General features: G+C 44.8%; 1 protein-coding gene across 1 annotated transcript in view; it reads right to left on the reverse strand.

Annotated features, from left to right (window-relative positions):
• LOC120017357 (cadherin-23-like) overlaps window positions 1-18,093 on the reverse strand; it is a 659,988-nt gene that overhangs the window by 1,134 nt on the left and 640,761 nt on the right. Inside the window, exons 51-65 of the mRNA XM_038960107.1 lie at window positions 9,989-10,108; window positions 8,667-8,844; window positions 8,249-8,460; window positions 7,830-8,024; window positions 7,308-7,421; window positions 5,420-5,549; window positions 4,984-5,247; window positions 4,530-4,691; window positions 2,411-2,667; window positions 2,165-2,262; window positions 1,706-1,906; window positions 1,422-1,462; window positions 1,206-1,266; window positions 851-980; window positions 155-274 (exon numbers count right to left, since the gene is read on the reverse strand). Of these exons, the coding sequence (XP_038816035.1) occupies window positions 155-274; window positions 851-980; window positions 1,206-1,266; window positions 1,422-1,462; window positions 1,706-1,906; window positions 2,165-2,262; window positions 2,411-2,667; window positions 4,530-4,691; window positions 4,984-5,247; window positions 5,420-5,549; window positions 7,308-7,421; window positions 7,830-8,024; window positions 8,249-8,460; window positions 8,667-8,844; window positions 9,989-10,108 (2,283 nt within the window). The remainder of the gene's footprint in view (window positions 1-154; window positions 275-850; window positions 981-1,205; window positions 1,267-1,421; window positions 1,463-1,705; window positions 1,907-2,164; window positions 2,263-2,410; window positions 2,668-4,529; window positions 4,692-4,983; window positions 5,248-5,419; window positions 5,550-7,307; window positions 7,422-7,829; window positions 8,025-8,248; window positions 8,461-8,666; window positions 8,845-9,988; window positions 10,109-18,093) is intronic.

Genomic DNA, 18,093 nt, shown 5'->3' on the forward strand with positions numbered 1-18,093 from the left:
TAAGTCACAGTCAATCAAAATCACATTTACCCATCCCAATATGTTTTAGATAGCTGCACAGAACCTAAAAAACAATGTTTTAATATTAGTCCTCAACAGGAATGTGTGAACTCTGCCACTTGAGAGGACACCTGTGTGTGTGTGTGTTCCTCACCTTAATAGGCCCTTCCCTCATGATCTGGCCCAGCTTGGCGACATTGTCGTACTCCTGGATGGCTGCCCTCAGGTAGCGGTCATCCTCAGGCTTGGCCTGGGGCTCGCGGCCAAACGTTCCCTGCAGGGTGTAATGCAAACACACACACACTTCAGTTAAAGACTAACGCCTGGCTTCGAACATCACTGGGGATAGGAGAGACAAAGAAATCCAGAGCTGACTTTGGTCGGGATTCAATGAAATGCGTACTGCACTGTCGACAATGCAGGCAATTTCCATGATGTTTGCGGGGATCGCATTCACGGTAAAATGCAGCAGTCGGCTCAAGCATAAATGACCTTTAAAAGTCAAGTGCAGTGCGCTTGTCAACAATGTGCCTTTGATTGAATCCCGGCCTGCGGGTCACTCGGAGGGCAGAGCCATGATGACTAATTGGAGCTCATGTAAACCTGAGACAGATGGTGGTTTCATCTTCCCTATGGTGTTAGTAGCACAATACTGTAGCACAATCCTGTGTAGTGTGGTGTTCTGTGTGCTGTATAGTGGATATTCACAAGCCCCATGGTTGGGCACAGTACTTATTAACAAAGATAACTCGCTGCACTCATAGAAATTCATAAAGTTGGATAAATTAATATAAACATAAATGGCTGTACTCATAGAAGTACATGAACATACGTAGATAGCTGTACTCACGTGAGTCCGAGCAGGGCTGTTCCACAGGTCAGTGATCTCACTGAGGTTCACTGGCAGGTCTTCTTCATGCTCTGCCTGGGCAGCTAGCTCCAGGTTCCGACAGAACGGGTCCAGCCAAACAGGGTTGGCCCTGAGTGTCAACAACACAGTCTTAGCTATAACCACACATAGCTAACACTCCACCAGTCTAATTAGATAATGTATACACAACTGTCAGACATTTAAGATCAGCATAACATGCATCTGTGAGCTTGCAAAAGAAACCACAGACATATCAATGAAATGAGTGAAGTGCAACAGAGTAGGTTTTAAAGATTTCTAAAATGTATTCACATTGTAATCTAGATTGTCTCACCCCTCAAATGCGTATATATTGGTGTTGGGCATATCCAGGATGTCCATGAGACCTTGGTTTCCTGGAAGACAGACAGGTGGATTTTTTATTTCTCTCTCTCTCTCTCTCTCTCTCTCTCTCTCTCTGACTCACTCACTCACTCACTCACTCACTCACTCACTCACTCACTCACTCACTCACTCACTCACTCACTCACTCACTCACTCACTCACTCACCTGTGGATCCTGCTACAATGGCTTTCAGCTTCCTCTTGTGTCTGTAGCACAGAACATCACACAAACAGGTGAGAGTTAGTCTCCTATCATAGCCAGTGTGAAGTAACACCATTACAAATTCCATTGAAAGAAAAAGTAATTGACAATTGAGATGAACTGAAAGAACAATCAATACTTTGATACATAAGAGCATATTGTAAAATGGAGTGGTTTAGTATGAGTATGATTATTGGATTGTATAAATTAAAGTGGATTATAATATGTTTGACAATTACAGATCTTACACTGTGCGATAGTACCAGTTCGTGAAGATGAACAACATGGCTGCCAAGAAGAGCAACACAGCTAGGATAATGATGGCCATCTGTAGCGTTGTGAGGTCATCAGGTGCTCTCCTGCTGATGGCAGGCTGGACGTCCATGATGTTGTAATTCCTGAACAGGTTCCTCAGCTGGTCCTTGTTCTCATCAATCATCTGAATCACCCTGTCAATCACAAGACCAGGGAAGGAGAGACAATGGGCTTAGCATAGAGAGGAGTAGACTTATACAGCATGATTTTAGTGTAGTAACAATGTAATGACATAGAAATATAATTACTAGAAGGGACAAAGCCCCCTCAGACCACTGCAGTTTGACCAGAAAATTCATGGCTACACTAAATATGGGGAATGTCCGTTCTAGTAATTACATTTCTATAGGTAATAACATGATAATAAATTATACTGCCAGGCAGCAACTGACTTTTCCACGTCCAGGATGCGGTTGGTCTGCTTGTTGACCACATGTATGAGCACGTCTGTCTGGGCAAAATTCACTCTGCCTTTCTTGTCCACGTGGAACTGAGCAGAAACAGAGGAGGAGATGACAAAGGGGGATAGTGGGACACACACATTTCATACGGAATTTTATACACTAGCATGCATACATGCACGCACACACACACCTGCACAGAGACACACATCCGTCACATCCCCCAACCCCACCTACCTGCACATCGTCCGTGTTGACTATGGCTCTGGTGATGTTGGATAGCAGGTTGATAAACTCCTCCTGGAACTGTTGAACCCGCTCGGGTATCTCGTTGATGATGATCTTTACCCGCTGGTCGTCCCGCAGGATGTAGATGTCTACCATGGCGATGTCACTGTGGCCCGCCAGGTCCCGTGCCAATACCTCCACCATGAAGTAGCCCGGGTCGTAGGCCGTGAACAGGTCAAAGGTACGGATGATCCCATCTGTCTCTCCTAAGGTTCAGGGCCAATTCCATTGTGATTCACGGTTATCAATGGGGTTGAGGCCCATTCCTTTTCAATTCAGTCAATTTACAGTAGTAAATTCATTATCTGAATTTAAATTAAATTGATCCCAACCATTGTTATAAAGGAATGGTAAGGAGACTTTGAAGGGAGAAAGATTTATCAACACGGTTAGGGCCAATTTAATTTCTGTCAATATTTTCACCTTAATTGAAATGGAATTGATCCCAACCTTAGTTATCAATGAGTATAGTAGGGGGCAATTCTATTTCAATTCAATGAATTGCCTTAATTTTGAATTGAAATGGAATTGATCCCAACATTGGTTATCAAGGATTAACTTCTCTAGGGTAGGGGGCAGCATTCGGAATTTTGGATGAAAAGCATGCCCAAATTAAACTACCAGCTACTCACCCCCAGAAGATAAGATATGCACATTATTAGTCGATTTGGATAGAAAACACTCTTAAGTTTCGAAAACTGTTTGAATCATGTCTGTGAGTATAACAGAACTTATTTAGCAGGCGAAACCCCGAGGACAAACCATTCAGATTTTTTTTTTGAGGTCACTCTCTTTTCAATGGGTTTTCATTGGGAAAACAGATTTCTAAGGGACCTGCTTGCAGTTCCTACCGCTTCCCCTGGATGTCAACAGTCTTTAGAAATTGGTTGAGGTTATTCCTTTGTGTAATGAAGAAGTACGGCCATCTTGAAGGAGAGTCACTCGAAGTGTCCTGTTTGTTAGAGGCGCGAGACCAGAAAGCTAGCTATAGTTGGTTTTAATCCTGTATTGAACACAGATCATCCCGTCTTCAATTTTATCGATTATTAACATTAAAAAATACCTAAAGTTGTATTACAAAAGTAGTTTGACATTTTTTGGCAAAGTTTACAGGTAACCGTTGAGATATTTTGTAGTCACGTTTGAGCAAGTTGGAAATGGTGTTTTTCTGGATCAAACGTGCCAAATAAATGAACATTTTGGATATATATCGACGGAATTAATCGAACAAAAGGACCATTTGTTTATGGGACATATTGGAGTGCCAACAACAGAAGCTCGTCAAAGGTAAGGCATGAATTATATTTTTATTTCTGCGTTTTGTGTCGCGCCTGCAGGGTTGAAATATGCTTCTCTGTCTTTGTTTACTATTTGTGCTATCCTCAGATAATAGCATCGTTTGCTTTCGCCGAAAAGCCTATTTGAATTCTGACATGTTGGCTGGATTCACAACCAGTGTAGCTTTAATTTGGTATCTTTCATGTGTGATTTAATGAAAGTTAGATTTTTATAGTAATTTTCATAGTAATTAATTTTAATTTGGCGCTCTGCATTTTCTCAGGCTTTTTGCCAAGTGAGACAGTAGCGACCCGCCTAAACTCAGATTTTTGGAAAGAAATATGAACTTTACCGAACAAAACATACATGTATTGTGTAACATGAAGTCCTATGAGTGTCATCTGATGAAGATCATCAAAGGTTAGTGATTAATTTTATCTCTATTTCTGCTTTTTGTTACTCCTCTCTTTGGCTGGAAAAATGGCTGTCTTTTTCTGTGACTTGGCTCATACCTAACATAATCGTTTGGTGTGCTTTCATCGTTAAACCTTTTGGAAATCGGACACTTTGGCTGGATTTACAACAAGTGTATCTTTAAAATGGTGTAAAATACTTGTATGTTTGAGGAATTTAAATTATGGGATTTCTGTTGTTTTGAATTTGGCGCCCTGCAGTTTCACTGGCTGTTGACGAGGTGGGACGCTACCGTCTCACATACCCTAGAGAAGTTAACAAGGGATACTACACAAACACAGATAATAGTCATGCTAGGCAGTAGGCAGTGACTGACCTATGATGAAGACATTTCCTATGTCCTCAGAGTCATTGGACTGGAGTTTAATGTAGCGAATGGACAGGACATGGTACAGCACCAGGCTGTTGTTCCCTATGTCGTTGTCTATGGCCTGTACCCGGATCAGATCTGAGCCCACCTTGGCATCAGCTGCCACACCTAAAAGGAGAGAGAGAGAGGGGTAGGGGGGGACACAAAGAGAGAGGATGAGAGAGAGAGAGAGAGAGAGAGAGAGAGAGAGAGAGAGAGAGAGAGAGAGAGAGAGAGAGAGAGAGAGAGAGAGAGAGAGAGAGAGAGAGAGAGAGAGAGAGAGAGAGAGAGAGAGAGAGAGAGAGAGAGAGAGAGAGAGAGAGAGAGAGAGAGAACTGGTTAGTGAGAGCAGCACAATATTATCAATTCACACACATGCACATAGAAACACAAACCACCACCCCAGTTTTATGTACAGTACCTGCAGTGTACTCCAGCTTGGTGAAGCGCGGTGGCTGGTCGTTGATGTCCTCCAGGTAGATTCTGATCTCCTGCAGGGTGGCGTCATGGCTGGGGTCAAGCGCACTGCCCCGGGCTGACCTCCGATCCCTGGGAGGGACCCAATTCCTGTGGCTGGAGGCCTTGACGATGATGGAGTATACTGAGATGTCCTCACGATCCAGATCCTTCTTCACCTTCAGTATGCCCCCTGGGCTCAGGCCAAAGTTCCCCTCAGTATCTCCCCCTAAAGGGCAGGGGTGGAAATCAGTGTTACATCTATTCATAGAAGGGACAGCAACATGCAGAAGCCAAAAAGGTATTTCATTATTCAGTATTAGTAATAATGGACTGACATTTCTACATAGTCCGTGTGTGTGTGTGTGTGTCTGTAGTGTTGTGTTGTCCTCTCCACAGACCTGCTATGAAGTAGTAGACTACAGCGTTTGAGCCTTCGTCTGCGTCCACAGCTCCTTTCACATTACCCACTACTGTCCCTGGAGTAGAGTGCTCTGCCACAGACAGAGTCTGGTACGGTAGGCTGCCTCGCTGAGAGCGAACCAGACAGACAGGCATGCATGCACACACACACGCACACGCACACAGATACATGAGCCAGACGTAAGACAAAATCTTCACACATATGAAACCAACACATTAGCCCCGTTTATACCTGGTTCTAACATGCATCCTTTGTCCTGATCTTGTCCACATTCAGATTGTGCTCACATTTTCAGACAGGTGTAGACGAGTAAAAGACGCATTGTGATCTGATTGTGACCAGATCTTCCTGACCACCTCCGGAGGTAGTCAGGCACACATTGTGTCATGATATCTTTCAAGTGTAGATGGATCTGGACAGTGAAACCATTTACAGTGCCTTCAGAAAGTATTCATACCACCTTGACTTTTTCCACAGTTGTTGTGTTACAGCCTGAATTCAAAATGGATTAAATAGATAGAAATATCTAATTTACATAAGTATTCACAACCATCAGTCAATACTTTGTAGAAGCACCTTTGCTGCAATTACAGCTTTGGGTCTTTCTGGGTAAGTCTCTAAGAACTTTCCATACAAAGTGTTATGTTTGGGGCAAATCCAATACAACACATTATGGAGTACCACTCTCCATATTTTCTATTACTTTAGTGCCTTGTTGCAAACAGGATGCATGTTTTGGAATCTGTTTATTGTGTATATTTGGAATATGTTTATTCTGTATAGGCTTCCTTCTTTTCACTCTGTCAATTAGGTTAGTATTATGGAGTAACTACAATGTTGTTACTCCACAACAACATTGTAGTTTGTTTTCTCCTATCACAAGCATTAAACGCTGAAACTGTTTTAAAGTCACCATTGGCCTCATGGTGAAATCCCTGAGCGGTTTCCTTCCTCTCCGGCAACTGAGTTAGGAAGGACGCCTGTATCTTTGTAGTGACTGGGTGAATTGATACACCATCCAAACTGTAATGAATAACTTCACCATATTCAAAGGGATATTCCATGTCAGTTTATTTTTTATTTTTTTTACCCATCTACAGTACCAATAGGTGCCTCCCTGGTCTTTGTGGTTGAATCTGTTTTTGAAATTCACTGCTCGGGGTAGAGAGATGAGGTAGTCATTCAAAAATCAGGTTAAACATTATTATTTGCCACAGAGTAAGTCCATGCAACATATGTATCTTGTTAAGCACATTTTTACTTAGCTTTTCATTTTTTATTAATTTGTAAAAATGTCAAAAAACTTCATTCCACTTTGACATTTTTGGTATTGTGTGTAGGCCAGTGAAAACAAATCTCAATTTCATCCATTTTAAATTCAGGTTGTAACACAACAAAATGTGGAAAAAGTAAAGGGGTGTGAATATATTCTGAAGGCACTGTAAATCGCCATAATCTCGTAAAATCTGATCACAATGCAGACACAGTGGACAAATATGACATATTTCTGAAAATGTGGACAAGATCAGGACAAAGGACGCAGGCTAGTGCCAGGTGTATATGAGGTTATTGACTAATACACAAACACAGTTCACAAAATACCAAATAAAAAACAAATATGAAGGGAGAGATATCTAGAGATTTGAAAAGGTGGTTTGATCACACAAACATGCTCGGTACAGAAAGAATATACTGCCGTTTCAAGTATCACTTAGTGGTAAGGTATAAACCCAGAGTTTGATTTATAGCTGAGGAGTCCAGGGCTATGTTTCATTGCAGGAAGATGAGTGTGAATTAGGGCAGAGTGGAGGGAACATCTTCCTCGAATGAGACACGGCCAAGCTCTCTAACGCTCCTCCACTCACCGGGGGCTTGAAGAAGACAGGCTCGTTGTCATCGATGTCCAACAGCGCCACCTGTAGGGGCTGGGTTGTCTCATAAGGCACGGGCTGACCTAGGTCATAGGCCACAACAATCAGCTGAGGGACAGGACACAGTCCGTTAGTTAGACATAAACAATACACATACACACAAGCATGCACACACACACACACACACACACACACACACACACACACACACACACACACACACACACACACACACACACACACACACACACACACACACACACACACACACACACACACACACACACACACAAACAAACATAATGCACACACTCCATTACTGTGTAGGTTTATAAGTTGCATATCAGCTTGTTCATTCCTGTCTGGGCTGAATCCTAACCAGAAATCTGCCAGGCCTACACTCAAACTTTGCATTTCTTCCATTGACCTCAAGGTATGATTCAGGTTGTCACCAGCTACAAGTGCATGTGTATGGTTAGAATTGGGCCCTAGGTCGTGTCTTGTCAGTCCACTCACGCTGTGCAGGGCCTGCTTCTCTCGGTCCAGTTTGACGGCGGTGGTGATGACTCCTGTAATAGCGTCAATGTGGAAGTTCTCCCAATCTCTGTTCCTAGCACCTGTCTGGAGGAAGGCATAGCGCACCTCTCCATTCACCCCCTCATCCCCATCTGTCGCAAACACCTCGTACACCAGCAGGCCTGGGGCCTGCTCCTACAAGGGGGGGGGCAGACATCATTGAGATTTGAGATATCCTGTTTGTATGCACTATAACTACAACTGCAGAGATTTTTACAGTAGCACTGTGTAGTTGAGCAACAGCTTCATACATGCAAAAAAAAATAATAATCTGTTTATACATTTTTACTATAGTGCTAGAGACTTCTAACACCATACTCTAGTGCCACCAACATGCACAAGCAAACATATACACACACCTCCATGATGTGCATGATGGTGCCGTTGGTGGGCCTGACGAACATGGGCCTGTTGTCGTTGACATCTATAATGATGATGTGTAAGGTGGCGGTACCCCAGAGGGGTGGTTTGCCCTGGTCTGTAGCCACCACCGTCAGGTTAAAGCACTCAAAGGACTGCAGCAGACGGAGAGAACGCACCAGGCCTGTGTCGGCGTCCAGAGAGAAGGCATCTGATATACCATAGAGAGGGAGAGAGAGAGAAAGAGAGAGAGATACAGGCTTTTGTTTTAGCCCAGCACTATCACACCTGATTCAACTAATCAATTGCTAATGAAGACCATAATAAGTTAAATCAGTTGTGTTAAAACTGGGATCGAACAAAAGCCTCTTACAGTACCTATGATGATGTGTGTGTGTGTGTTTGTGTGGCTCCTACCTGCCCCTGGGCCCTGGAGGCTGTAGTACAGCAGACCGTTCTCCCCCTCATCCAGGTCATTGGCAGTCAGCGTGATCACAGATGTCCCACTGGGCTCGTTCTCAAACACACTGGTCTCAAAGACCCGATCGGAGAACCGTGGACGGAAGTCATTCACATCCAGAACGGTCACCAAGACCTGAGAGAGACAGACCAGGGACAGGAAAATATGATGTGGCCCCGTGTGGCTCAGTTGGTAAGAGTGTGGCGCTAGCAATACCAATGTTATGGTTTCAATCCTCATAGGGATCATAATACACTTATTACCAATGCAAAGATATACACAAAGTAGCCAGTTTATTAGGTACACCCATCTAGTACTGGGTCGGACCCCCCTTTGCCTCCAAAACACTCTGAATTCTTCGGGGCATGGATTATACAAGGTGTGCCATTCAAACGTTGCTCAATTGGTATCAAGGGACTTAACATGTGCCAGGAAAACATTCCCCACACCATTGCACCACTGCCACCATCCTGTACCGTTGACACCAGGCAGGATGGGGCCATGGTCTCGTGTTGCTTACGCCAAAACCTGAATCTGCCATCAGCATGACGCAACAGGAACCAGGATTCGTCAGACCAGGCAATGCTTTTCCACTCCACAATTCCAGTGTTGTTGATCATGTGCCCACTGGATCCACGTTCTGTTTTTAGCTGATAGGAGTGGAACCCAGTGTGGTCGTCTTCTGCAATAGCCCATCCGTGATAAGGACCGACAAGTTGTGCATTACGAGATATCGTTCTGCACACCATTGTTGTACTGCGACATTATTTGCCTGTTTGTGGCCCGCCTGTTAGCTTACGTGATTATTGCCATTCTCCATCAACCTCTCTCATCAACGAGTTGTTTTCACCCACAGGACGCCCACTGACTGGACGTTTTTTGTTTGTTGCACCATTCTCGGTAAACCCTAGACTCTGTCTTGTGGGAAAAGCACAGGAGGCTGGACGTTTCTGAGGTACTGGAACCGGTGCGCCCGGCACCAACAATCATACTACGCTCAAAGTCGCTTAGGTCACTCGTTTTGACCATTCTAATGTTCAATCGATCAGTAACTGAATTCCCCGATGCCTGTCTGCCTGCTTTATATGGTAAGCCACGGCCACTTGACTCTCTGTCTGTGGGAGTGAACCATTTTTGTGAACGGGGTGCTGTCCCTAATAAACTGGCCGCAGAGTATTTTGAACATACATTTTCATTCACATTTTAGTCTTATCCAGAGTGATTACAGGCAGTGTATTCAACTATGTTTACTTATGTCCTACTACATTATGAATCCCACCTGAACAGATTTCTCCCGTCGGTTGTTGGGGCTGCCCCCAGGGTTGTCCCTAGCTATGGCCGTCAGGGTGTAGTGGTCTTTAGTCTCTCTGTCCAGTGGAGACAGAATGTAGATGTCACCCTGACAAGAGAGGGAGGAGGAAAAGTAGGAGGAGAAAGAGAAAGAGGAGAAAGAGGAAGATGATTATAAAGTGTAGGCAGTTTCGGGGAGAGAGTTTAGGCTTCAGACAACACATCTAATCCACAGCAGGAACTTCCATATTTGGGTTTGTCTTCAGTATTGGAATGCAGCCAGAGCAGGAACTCCTTCTTCTTTGGCATCCAACTTTTAGATGCATACACCGCTACCTACTGTACTGATGTGCCATTCACGGCCTACCTACATTCAATTATTTGATATGGTAATACAACATTTGGAAAAAGGAAAAGGAACATTGCCCTGCCAACTATTAGCCCTCACAAAAAAACACCACCCCATTCCACTATTTAACCCTATCTAGTTCTACTCCAGACTAACACCCCCATAAGCTGTTTTGCCGTAAATCCTCGCAATTCCAAGTACTTCTCTGCAGCTGCCACCAAAACCTCTATTTTCTATGACTTTCGATCCATTTCTGCAGTACAATTGACAACCATGGCTGTACAGTACCAGTCAAAAGTTTGGACACACCAACTAAATCAAGGGTTTTTCTTTATTTTTTATATTTTCTACAGTCGTGGCCAAAAGTTTTGAGAATGACACAAATATTAATTTTCACAAAGTTTGCTGCTTCTGTGTCTTTAGATATTTTTGTCAGATGTTACTATGGACTACTGAAGTATAATTGCAAGCATTTCGTAAGTGTCAAAGGCTTTTATTGACAATTACATGAAGTTGATGCAAAGAGTCAATATTTGCAGTGTTGACCCTTCTTTTTCAAGACCTCTGCAATCCACCTTGGCATGCTGTCAATTAAACTTCTGGGCCACATTCTAACTGATGGCAGACCATTCTTGCATAATCAATGCTTGGAGTTTGTCAGAATTTGTGGGTTTTGTTTGTCCATCCACCTCTTGTGGATTGACCACAAGTTCTCAATGGGATTAAGGTCTGGGGAGTTTCCTGGCCATGGACCCAAAATATCAATGGTTTGTTCCCCGAGCCACTTAGTTATCACTTTCGCCTTATGGCAAGGTGATCCATCATGCTGGAAACGGCATTGTTCGTCACCAAACTGTTCCTGGATGGTTGGGAGAAGTTGCCCTCGGAGGATGTGTTTGTCCAATTCTTTATTCATGGCTGTGTTATGAGGCAACATTGTGAGTGAGCCCACTCCCTTGGCTGAGAAGCAACCCCACACATGAATGCTCTCAGGATGCTTTACTGATGGCATGCACAGGACTGATTGTAGCGCTCACTTTGTCTTCTCCAGACAAGCTTTTATCCGGATGCCCCAAATAATTGGAAAGGGGGTTCATCAGAGAAAATGACTTTACCCCAGTCCTCAGCAGTCCAATCCATGTACCCTTTGCAGAATATCAGTCTGTCCCTGATGTTTTTCCTGGAGAGAAGTGGCTTCTTTGCTGCCCTTCTTGACACCAGGACATCCTCCAAAAGTATTTGCCTCACTGTGCGTGCAGATGCACTCACACCTGCCTGCTGCCATTCCTGAGCAAGCTCTGTACTGGTGGTGCTCCGATCCCGCAGCTGAATCAACTTTAGGAGACGGTCCTGGCGCTTGCTGGACTTTCTTGGGCGCCCTGAAGCATTCTTCACAACAATTGAACCGCTCTCCTTGAAGTTCTTGATGATCCGATAAATGGTTGATTTAGGTGCAATCTTACTGGCAGCAATATCCTTGCCTGTGAAGCCCTTTTTGTGCAAAGCAATAATGACGGCACGTGTTTCCTTGCGGGTTACCATGATTGACAGAGGAAGAACAATGATTCCAAGCACCACCCTCCTTTTTGAAGCTTCCAGTCTGTTATTCAAACTCAATCAGCATGACAGAGTGATCTCCAGCCTTGTCCTCGTCAACACTCACACCTGTGTTAATGAGAGAATCACTGACATGATGTCAGCTTGTCCTTTTGTGGCAGGGCTGAAATGCAGTGGAAATGTTTTTGGGGGATTCAGTTCATTTGCATGGCAGAGGGACTTTGCAATTAATTGAAATTCATCTGATCACTCTTCATAACATTCTGGAGTATATGCAAATTGCCATCATACAAACTGAGGTAGCAGACTTGTGAAAATGTATATTTGCATCATTATCAAAACTTTTGGCCACAACTGTACATTGTAGAATAATAGTGAAGACATCAAAACTGTGAAATAACACATACGGAGTCATGTAGTGTCCTGTTGAAAAACAAAATGATAGTCCCACTAAACGCAAACCAGATGGGATGGCGCTTCGCTGCAGAATGCTGTGGTAGCGATGCTGGTTAAATGTGCATTGAATTTGAATTCTAAATAAATCACAGACAGTGTCAACAGCACCCCCACACCATCACAACTCCTCCTCTATACTTCACAGTGGGATCCACACATGCAGAGATCCTCCATTCATCTACTCTGCGTCTCACAAAGACACAGCGGTTGGAACCAAACATCTCATATTTGGACTCATCAGACCAAAGGACAGATTTCCACCGGTCTAATGTAAATTGCTCGTGTTTCTTGGCACAACCAAGTCTCTTCTTCTTATTGTTGTAGTGATTTCTTTGAAGCAATTCGACCATCACTGGTGCTCTTTCATGCCGTCCCTAGGAGGGGTGCGTCACTTGAGTGGGTTGAGTTACTGACGTGATCTTCCTGTCTGGGTTGGCGCCCGCCCTTGGTTTGTGCTGTGGTGGAGATCTTTGTGGGCTATACTCGGCCTTGTCTCAGGATTGTAAGTTGGTGGTTGAAGATATCCCTCTAGTGGTGCGGGGGCTGTGCTTTGGCAAAGTGGGTGGGGTTATATCCTTCCTGTTTGGCCCTGTCCGGGGGTATCATCGGATGGGGCCACAGTGTCTCCTGACCCCTCCTGTCTCAGCCTCCAGTATTTATGCTGCAGTAGTTTATGTGTCGGTGGGCTAGGGTCAGTCTGTTATATCTGGAGTATTTCTCCTGTCTTATCCGGTGTCCTGTGTGAATTTAAGTATGCTCTCTAATTCTCTCTTTCTCTAGTTCTCTCTTCACTCTCTCTTGGAGGAGGACCTGAGTCCTAGGACCATGCCTCAGGACTACCTGGCCTGATGACTCCTTGCTGCCCCCAGTCCACCTGGTCGTGCTGCTGCTCCGGTTTCAACTGCTCTGCCTGCGGCTATGGAGCCCTGACCTGTTCACCGGACATACTACCTTGTCCCGGACCTGCTGTTTTCAACTTTCTAGAGACAGCAGGTGCGGTAGAGATACTCTGAATGCTCGGCTATGAAAAGCCAACTGACTCCTGAGGTGCTGACCTGTTGCACCCTCTACAACCACTGTGATTATTATTGTTTGACCCTGCTGGTCATCTATGAACATTTGAACATCTTGGCCATGTTCTGTTATAATCTCCACCCGGCACAGCCAGAAGAGGACTGGCCACCCCTCATAGGCTGGTTCCTCTCTAGGTTTCTTCCTAGGTTCCGGCCTTTCCAGGGAGTTTTTCCTAGCCACCGTGCTTCTACACCTGCATTGCTTGCTGTTTGGGGTTTTAGGCTGGCTTTCTGTACAGCACTTTGTGACATCAGCTGATGTCAGTAGGGCTTTATGAATAAATTTGACTGAATTTGATTGATTGATGTTGAGATGTGTCTGTTACTTGAACTTGAGCACTTTCTGAGGCTGGTAACTCTAATGAACTTATCCCCTGCAGCATAGGTAATTCTGGGTTTTCCTTTCCTGTGGTGGTCCTCATGAGAGCCAGTTTCATCATAGCGATTGATTGTTCTTACGACTGCACTTGAAGAAACTTTCAAAGTTCTTGAAAATATCCGGATTGACTGACCATGTCTTAAAATAATGATGGGCATTCATTCCTCTTTACTTATTTGAGGTGTTCTTGCCATAATATTGAATTGGTCTGTTACCAAATAGGGCTATCTTCTGTATACCACCGCTAACTTGTCACAACACAACTGATTGGCTCAAATGCATTAAGAAGGAAAGAAATTCCACTATTTAACATCTAAAAAGGCACACCTGTTAATTGAAATGCATTCCATATGACTACCTCAGGAAGCTGGTTAAGAGAATGCCAAGAGTGTGCAAAGCTGTCATCATGGCAAAGGGTGGCTACTTTGAAGACTCTCAAATATAAAATATATTTTGATTTGTTTAAAACTTTTTTGGTTACGACATGATTCCATGTGTGTTATTTCATAGTTTTGATGTCTTCACTATATTATTCTACAATGTAGAAAATAGTACAGACAAAGAAAAACCCTGGAATGAGTGGGTGTGTGCAAACTTTTGACTGGTACTGTAAATGCTAAAAAGCCCACCTTACTGAAGCACATATTCTTCCCATCACTCTCGGTCTCTGCCTACTCACAGGAATCCTCTTAGGATCTCTCACCCTGTACCTACTTTCCTCTACCACTCTCTTCACTGCTTCGACATACGACACTTTCTGTACTACTCTCACCCTAGCAACCTCAATCTGCCTTTTTCTCACTGGACACCTCCGATCTCCAGCCCCATGGGCACCCCCGCAACTAACACACATAACTTTCTCCAACGATACCACACATTCCTTTGTCTCATGCCCTCCTGCACACTTCTCACATCTAGGCATCTCCCTCTTACACACTGCTGCAACATGCCCATAAACTTGACACCTAAAACACTGTAGGATTTTCAGAACAAAAGCCCCCACAGAATAACTGACACTACCTAAATTGACCTTTATCTGGCAAAGACTCAGCATGACAGACAATGTCTTCTCTGTTTCCCCACACTCTTTACCGGATCTATGTCGGCAGCCAAATGGCAGCCGTCACAGACACCAGGAATCTTCCATTTGAACTGCTCCTCCTCAACACTGAATAACACCTCCATTATCACTCCTTTCAACGGCACCCTGCTCCGGAGAGCAAAGCAAGTCACAATACTTGTCCCTAACTGCATAATCCGGAGTGCCCGCTCCCTCTGGGCGGAGGAAACAATAAATCATCACGAGTCCACTCCGAGTTACTTTCACCAACTCAAAATTCCCCAACCTCTTCTCCACCCAACCTGACACCACATGTGGATCAGCCAGAATGCAAAGATCCATTCTCTCTACAAATCTCACTCCCACTGGGCCAGAATCATCCTCGGGGCGAGGCCCGAACTCGGCAGTCCTCACCGCAGGTACTTCATCCTTACTCTCGCCAGGTTTCATCTCTGAACTGTTGGAGCACGTATCCCTCTTTTTGCACTTGACGCAAACCTACCACACTGCTTCCCTCTTCACTCAACTTCTCAGCATTCATCACTGCACCTGCCACCACAGTTAATCCATCCTCACTCTCGTCCCATTCAATTTCCTCCTCAAGCTCTCCAAAAGTTCTGTAAAATCCTCCACTCCCCCTCCTCCCTAGCCTTCTCAGCCACTATCACCCCTCCTCTGTCGCCGCTCCCGCAGTTCCTCTCACCTTCTTGGCCACTATCACCCCTCCCTCCTCCTCCCTCACTGCTCCTGCTTCTGGAGGCAGTGGATCATCTGGACCAACCATTGAGGAAGTCGACTAAACCATTCCATAGTTTCTGCAACTGCCTCCCCCTATCAAGCAATGTTGAAATGTGTTCTACCCACTTGTGGCTTTGAGTCTTTAATGACTCTTGTCACGGAGTGAAAAAGTAATGTTTAATGTTAATGTTTAAAGTAATGTTTAAAATGTGTTCTCCACGGTACACCTCCACGGTGCATCTCCTGGGTCCACACCGCGCCTCCACCTCGCCCCTCCCTGACATGCCTCTACAGAGCACCTGCCACCTCCACAGCGCCCCGTCTCCACAGTGCACCTCCTGTCTTCCCTGCGGCCCCTCTCAACCTCTGGCAGTTTATGGCTCCTCCAGATGAGCCATTCTGGCAGCCATGACCTGTATCCTTCGTCTCCCTGGATAATTTTGGAGGCAACCAACTTTAACTTTTTAAACCATTGTGCGAGTCTTAACACTAATTCAACCGACATGGTAATCCATCAAAAGATGCACCAAACTGGGGAAATAAACCCACAGTTATAAAGGCAACCTCAGAGCAAGATCATGCTAAAGATGGCCATGAAAGAGCTAGCTCCAAAGGACAACCTGGCTAAAGACTTTGCGGATATTCACCGGCTCCTGGAAAAACTACCATAAGAGAAGAACTACCATACCTCCCTCTCCCTTCTACTTTTCCCTGCTCTAGCCAGTCCAGCACAACCTTGGTCCATTACCAGGGTCTTTCCCTGCGCTGGGTAGTCCGACACAACCCCAGTTAACAACTGAGGGATGACCCTACCATGAAGGGGGGGTTCAGCACAACCTTGGTCCAAGACTGAGGGTTGGGTCTTCCTTACACTATATTCTTGTCCCTTCTGCTCTTTTCGCCTCCTCAATGCTAAACGCACCACCTGCCACTCAATGTGCTCCACTGTAGTGCATGTCTACAAGCAAAACTTCAAGCAGATTAAGTGATTGACTTGGCTCATTCACCAAAGTGCAACTTGGCCAGTCCAACTTTGCGCCCTACTGGAGCCCTGGCACCTTGCCTGGACCAAACCTTCGACCTCCTGAAAAAGTGGAGGAGAGATTGACTTCATCACTGCTTGTATTTACAAGAGGTATTGACATGTTGAATGCACCGAGCTGTCTGTTCGAACTACTGGTGCACATGCATACCCACATCGGACACCCATGCATACCCACAAGACATGCCACAAGAGGTCTCTTCACAGTCCCCAAGTCCAGAGCAGACTGTGGAAGGCGCAAAGTACTAAATAGAGCCATGACTACATGGAACTCTATTCTACATCAAGTAACTCATGCAAGCAGTAAAATTTGATTTTAAAACAGATTAAAAAACACCTTATGGAACAGCGGGGACTGTGAAGCAACACAAACACAGGCACAGACACACTCATATACACACACGATAGCATACGCACTATACACACACGTACACATGGATTTTGTACTGTATATTTGTGGTAGTGGTGGAGGGCACACAGTCTGTGAATGTATTGTAATGTTTTTAAAAAGTGTATAAACTGCCTTAATTTTGGTGGACGACAGGAAGAGTAGGGAACACACATATAACCATATAAAATGGTTGCAGGTCAGAGGGCCATCTAACAAGTGCAGATCGGAGGGCCATCAAGCGAAACAGACCAATGAAGCACGGGTAAACGGCGGGAGTACCTATGACTCTCCGCTTCTACCTTCCCTTGGCACGGGGTTCTGGGCCGGGAAGGTGGCTTCGGCTCCCGCCGGAGCTCAGATCCCTGCATTTCCATGTCGCCTGGGCACTGCCACATGGCACACCCCTTTCCCTGTTAGGCACGACCGCATGGCGCACCCCCTTTGCCTGTTAGGCACGGCCGCATGGCACACCCCCAATATCAAGGCCTATTTATATAGTGAATATGAATTCGGAGGGCAGAAATTATTAAATATTAAAGCATTAGACATTTCACTAAAGGCGTCATGTCATACAAAAGCTATACTTAAATCCGAACCGGTTGGAGATTATAAGAGTACGAGGCCATAAAGGCTAGATAATGACTAGCACGGTCAAATAATATAAACAGTGTTTATAGAGGGTGCAACCGGTCAGCACCTTAGGAATAAATGCCAGGTGGCTTTCCATTGCCGAGCATTCAGAGGTCAAGACAGCAAGTGCATGTGCGTGTGCGAGAGAGAGGATCGAAACGTACACACTAACACGTGGAATATAGCAATAAGAATGTCAGTTTAATATGCAGTGCAGATCACCTTCTATTACCCTTCTCAGAGTTTTAAGAATTGTGTGTGTTCAATTATTAGAGCATATTGAAGATAGAAGCAATAGGATTTGAAGCAATAGCCTACCCGCGTGTGGTCAACTATTTCAGCACCGTTTCGTGTTGCTCTGAGACAAGCATGGGGACAGGTCTTGATAAAACAATGAGATTTTTATTTTCACTGAATCT

This window comes from Salvelinus namaycush, chromosome 22 (assembly GCF_016432855.1).
Source record: "Salvelinus namaycush isolate Seneca chromosome 22, SaNama_1.0, whole genome shotgun sequence".
Lineage (NCBI taxonomy): Eukaryota > Metazoa > Chordata > Actinopteri > Salmoniformes > Salmonidae > Salvelinus > Salvelinus namaycush.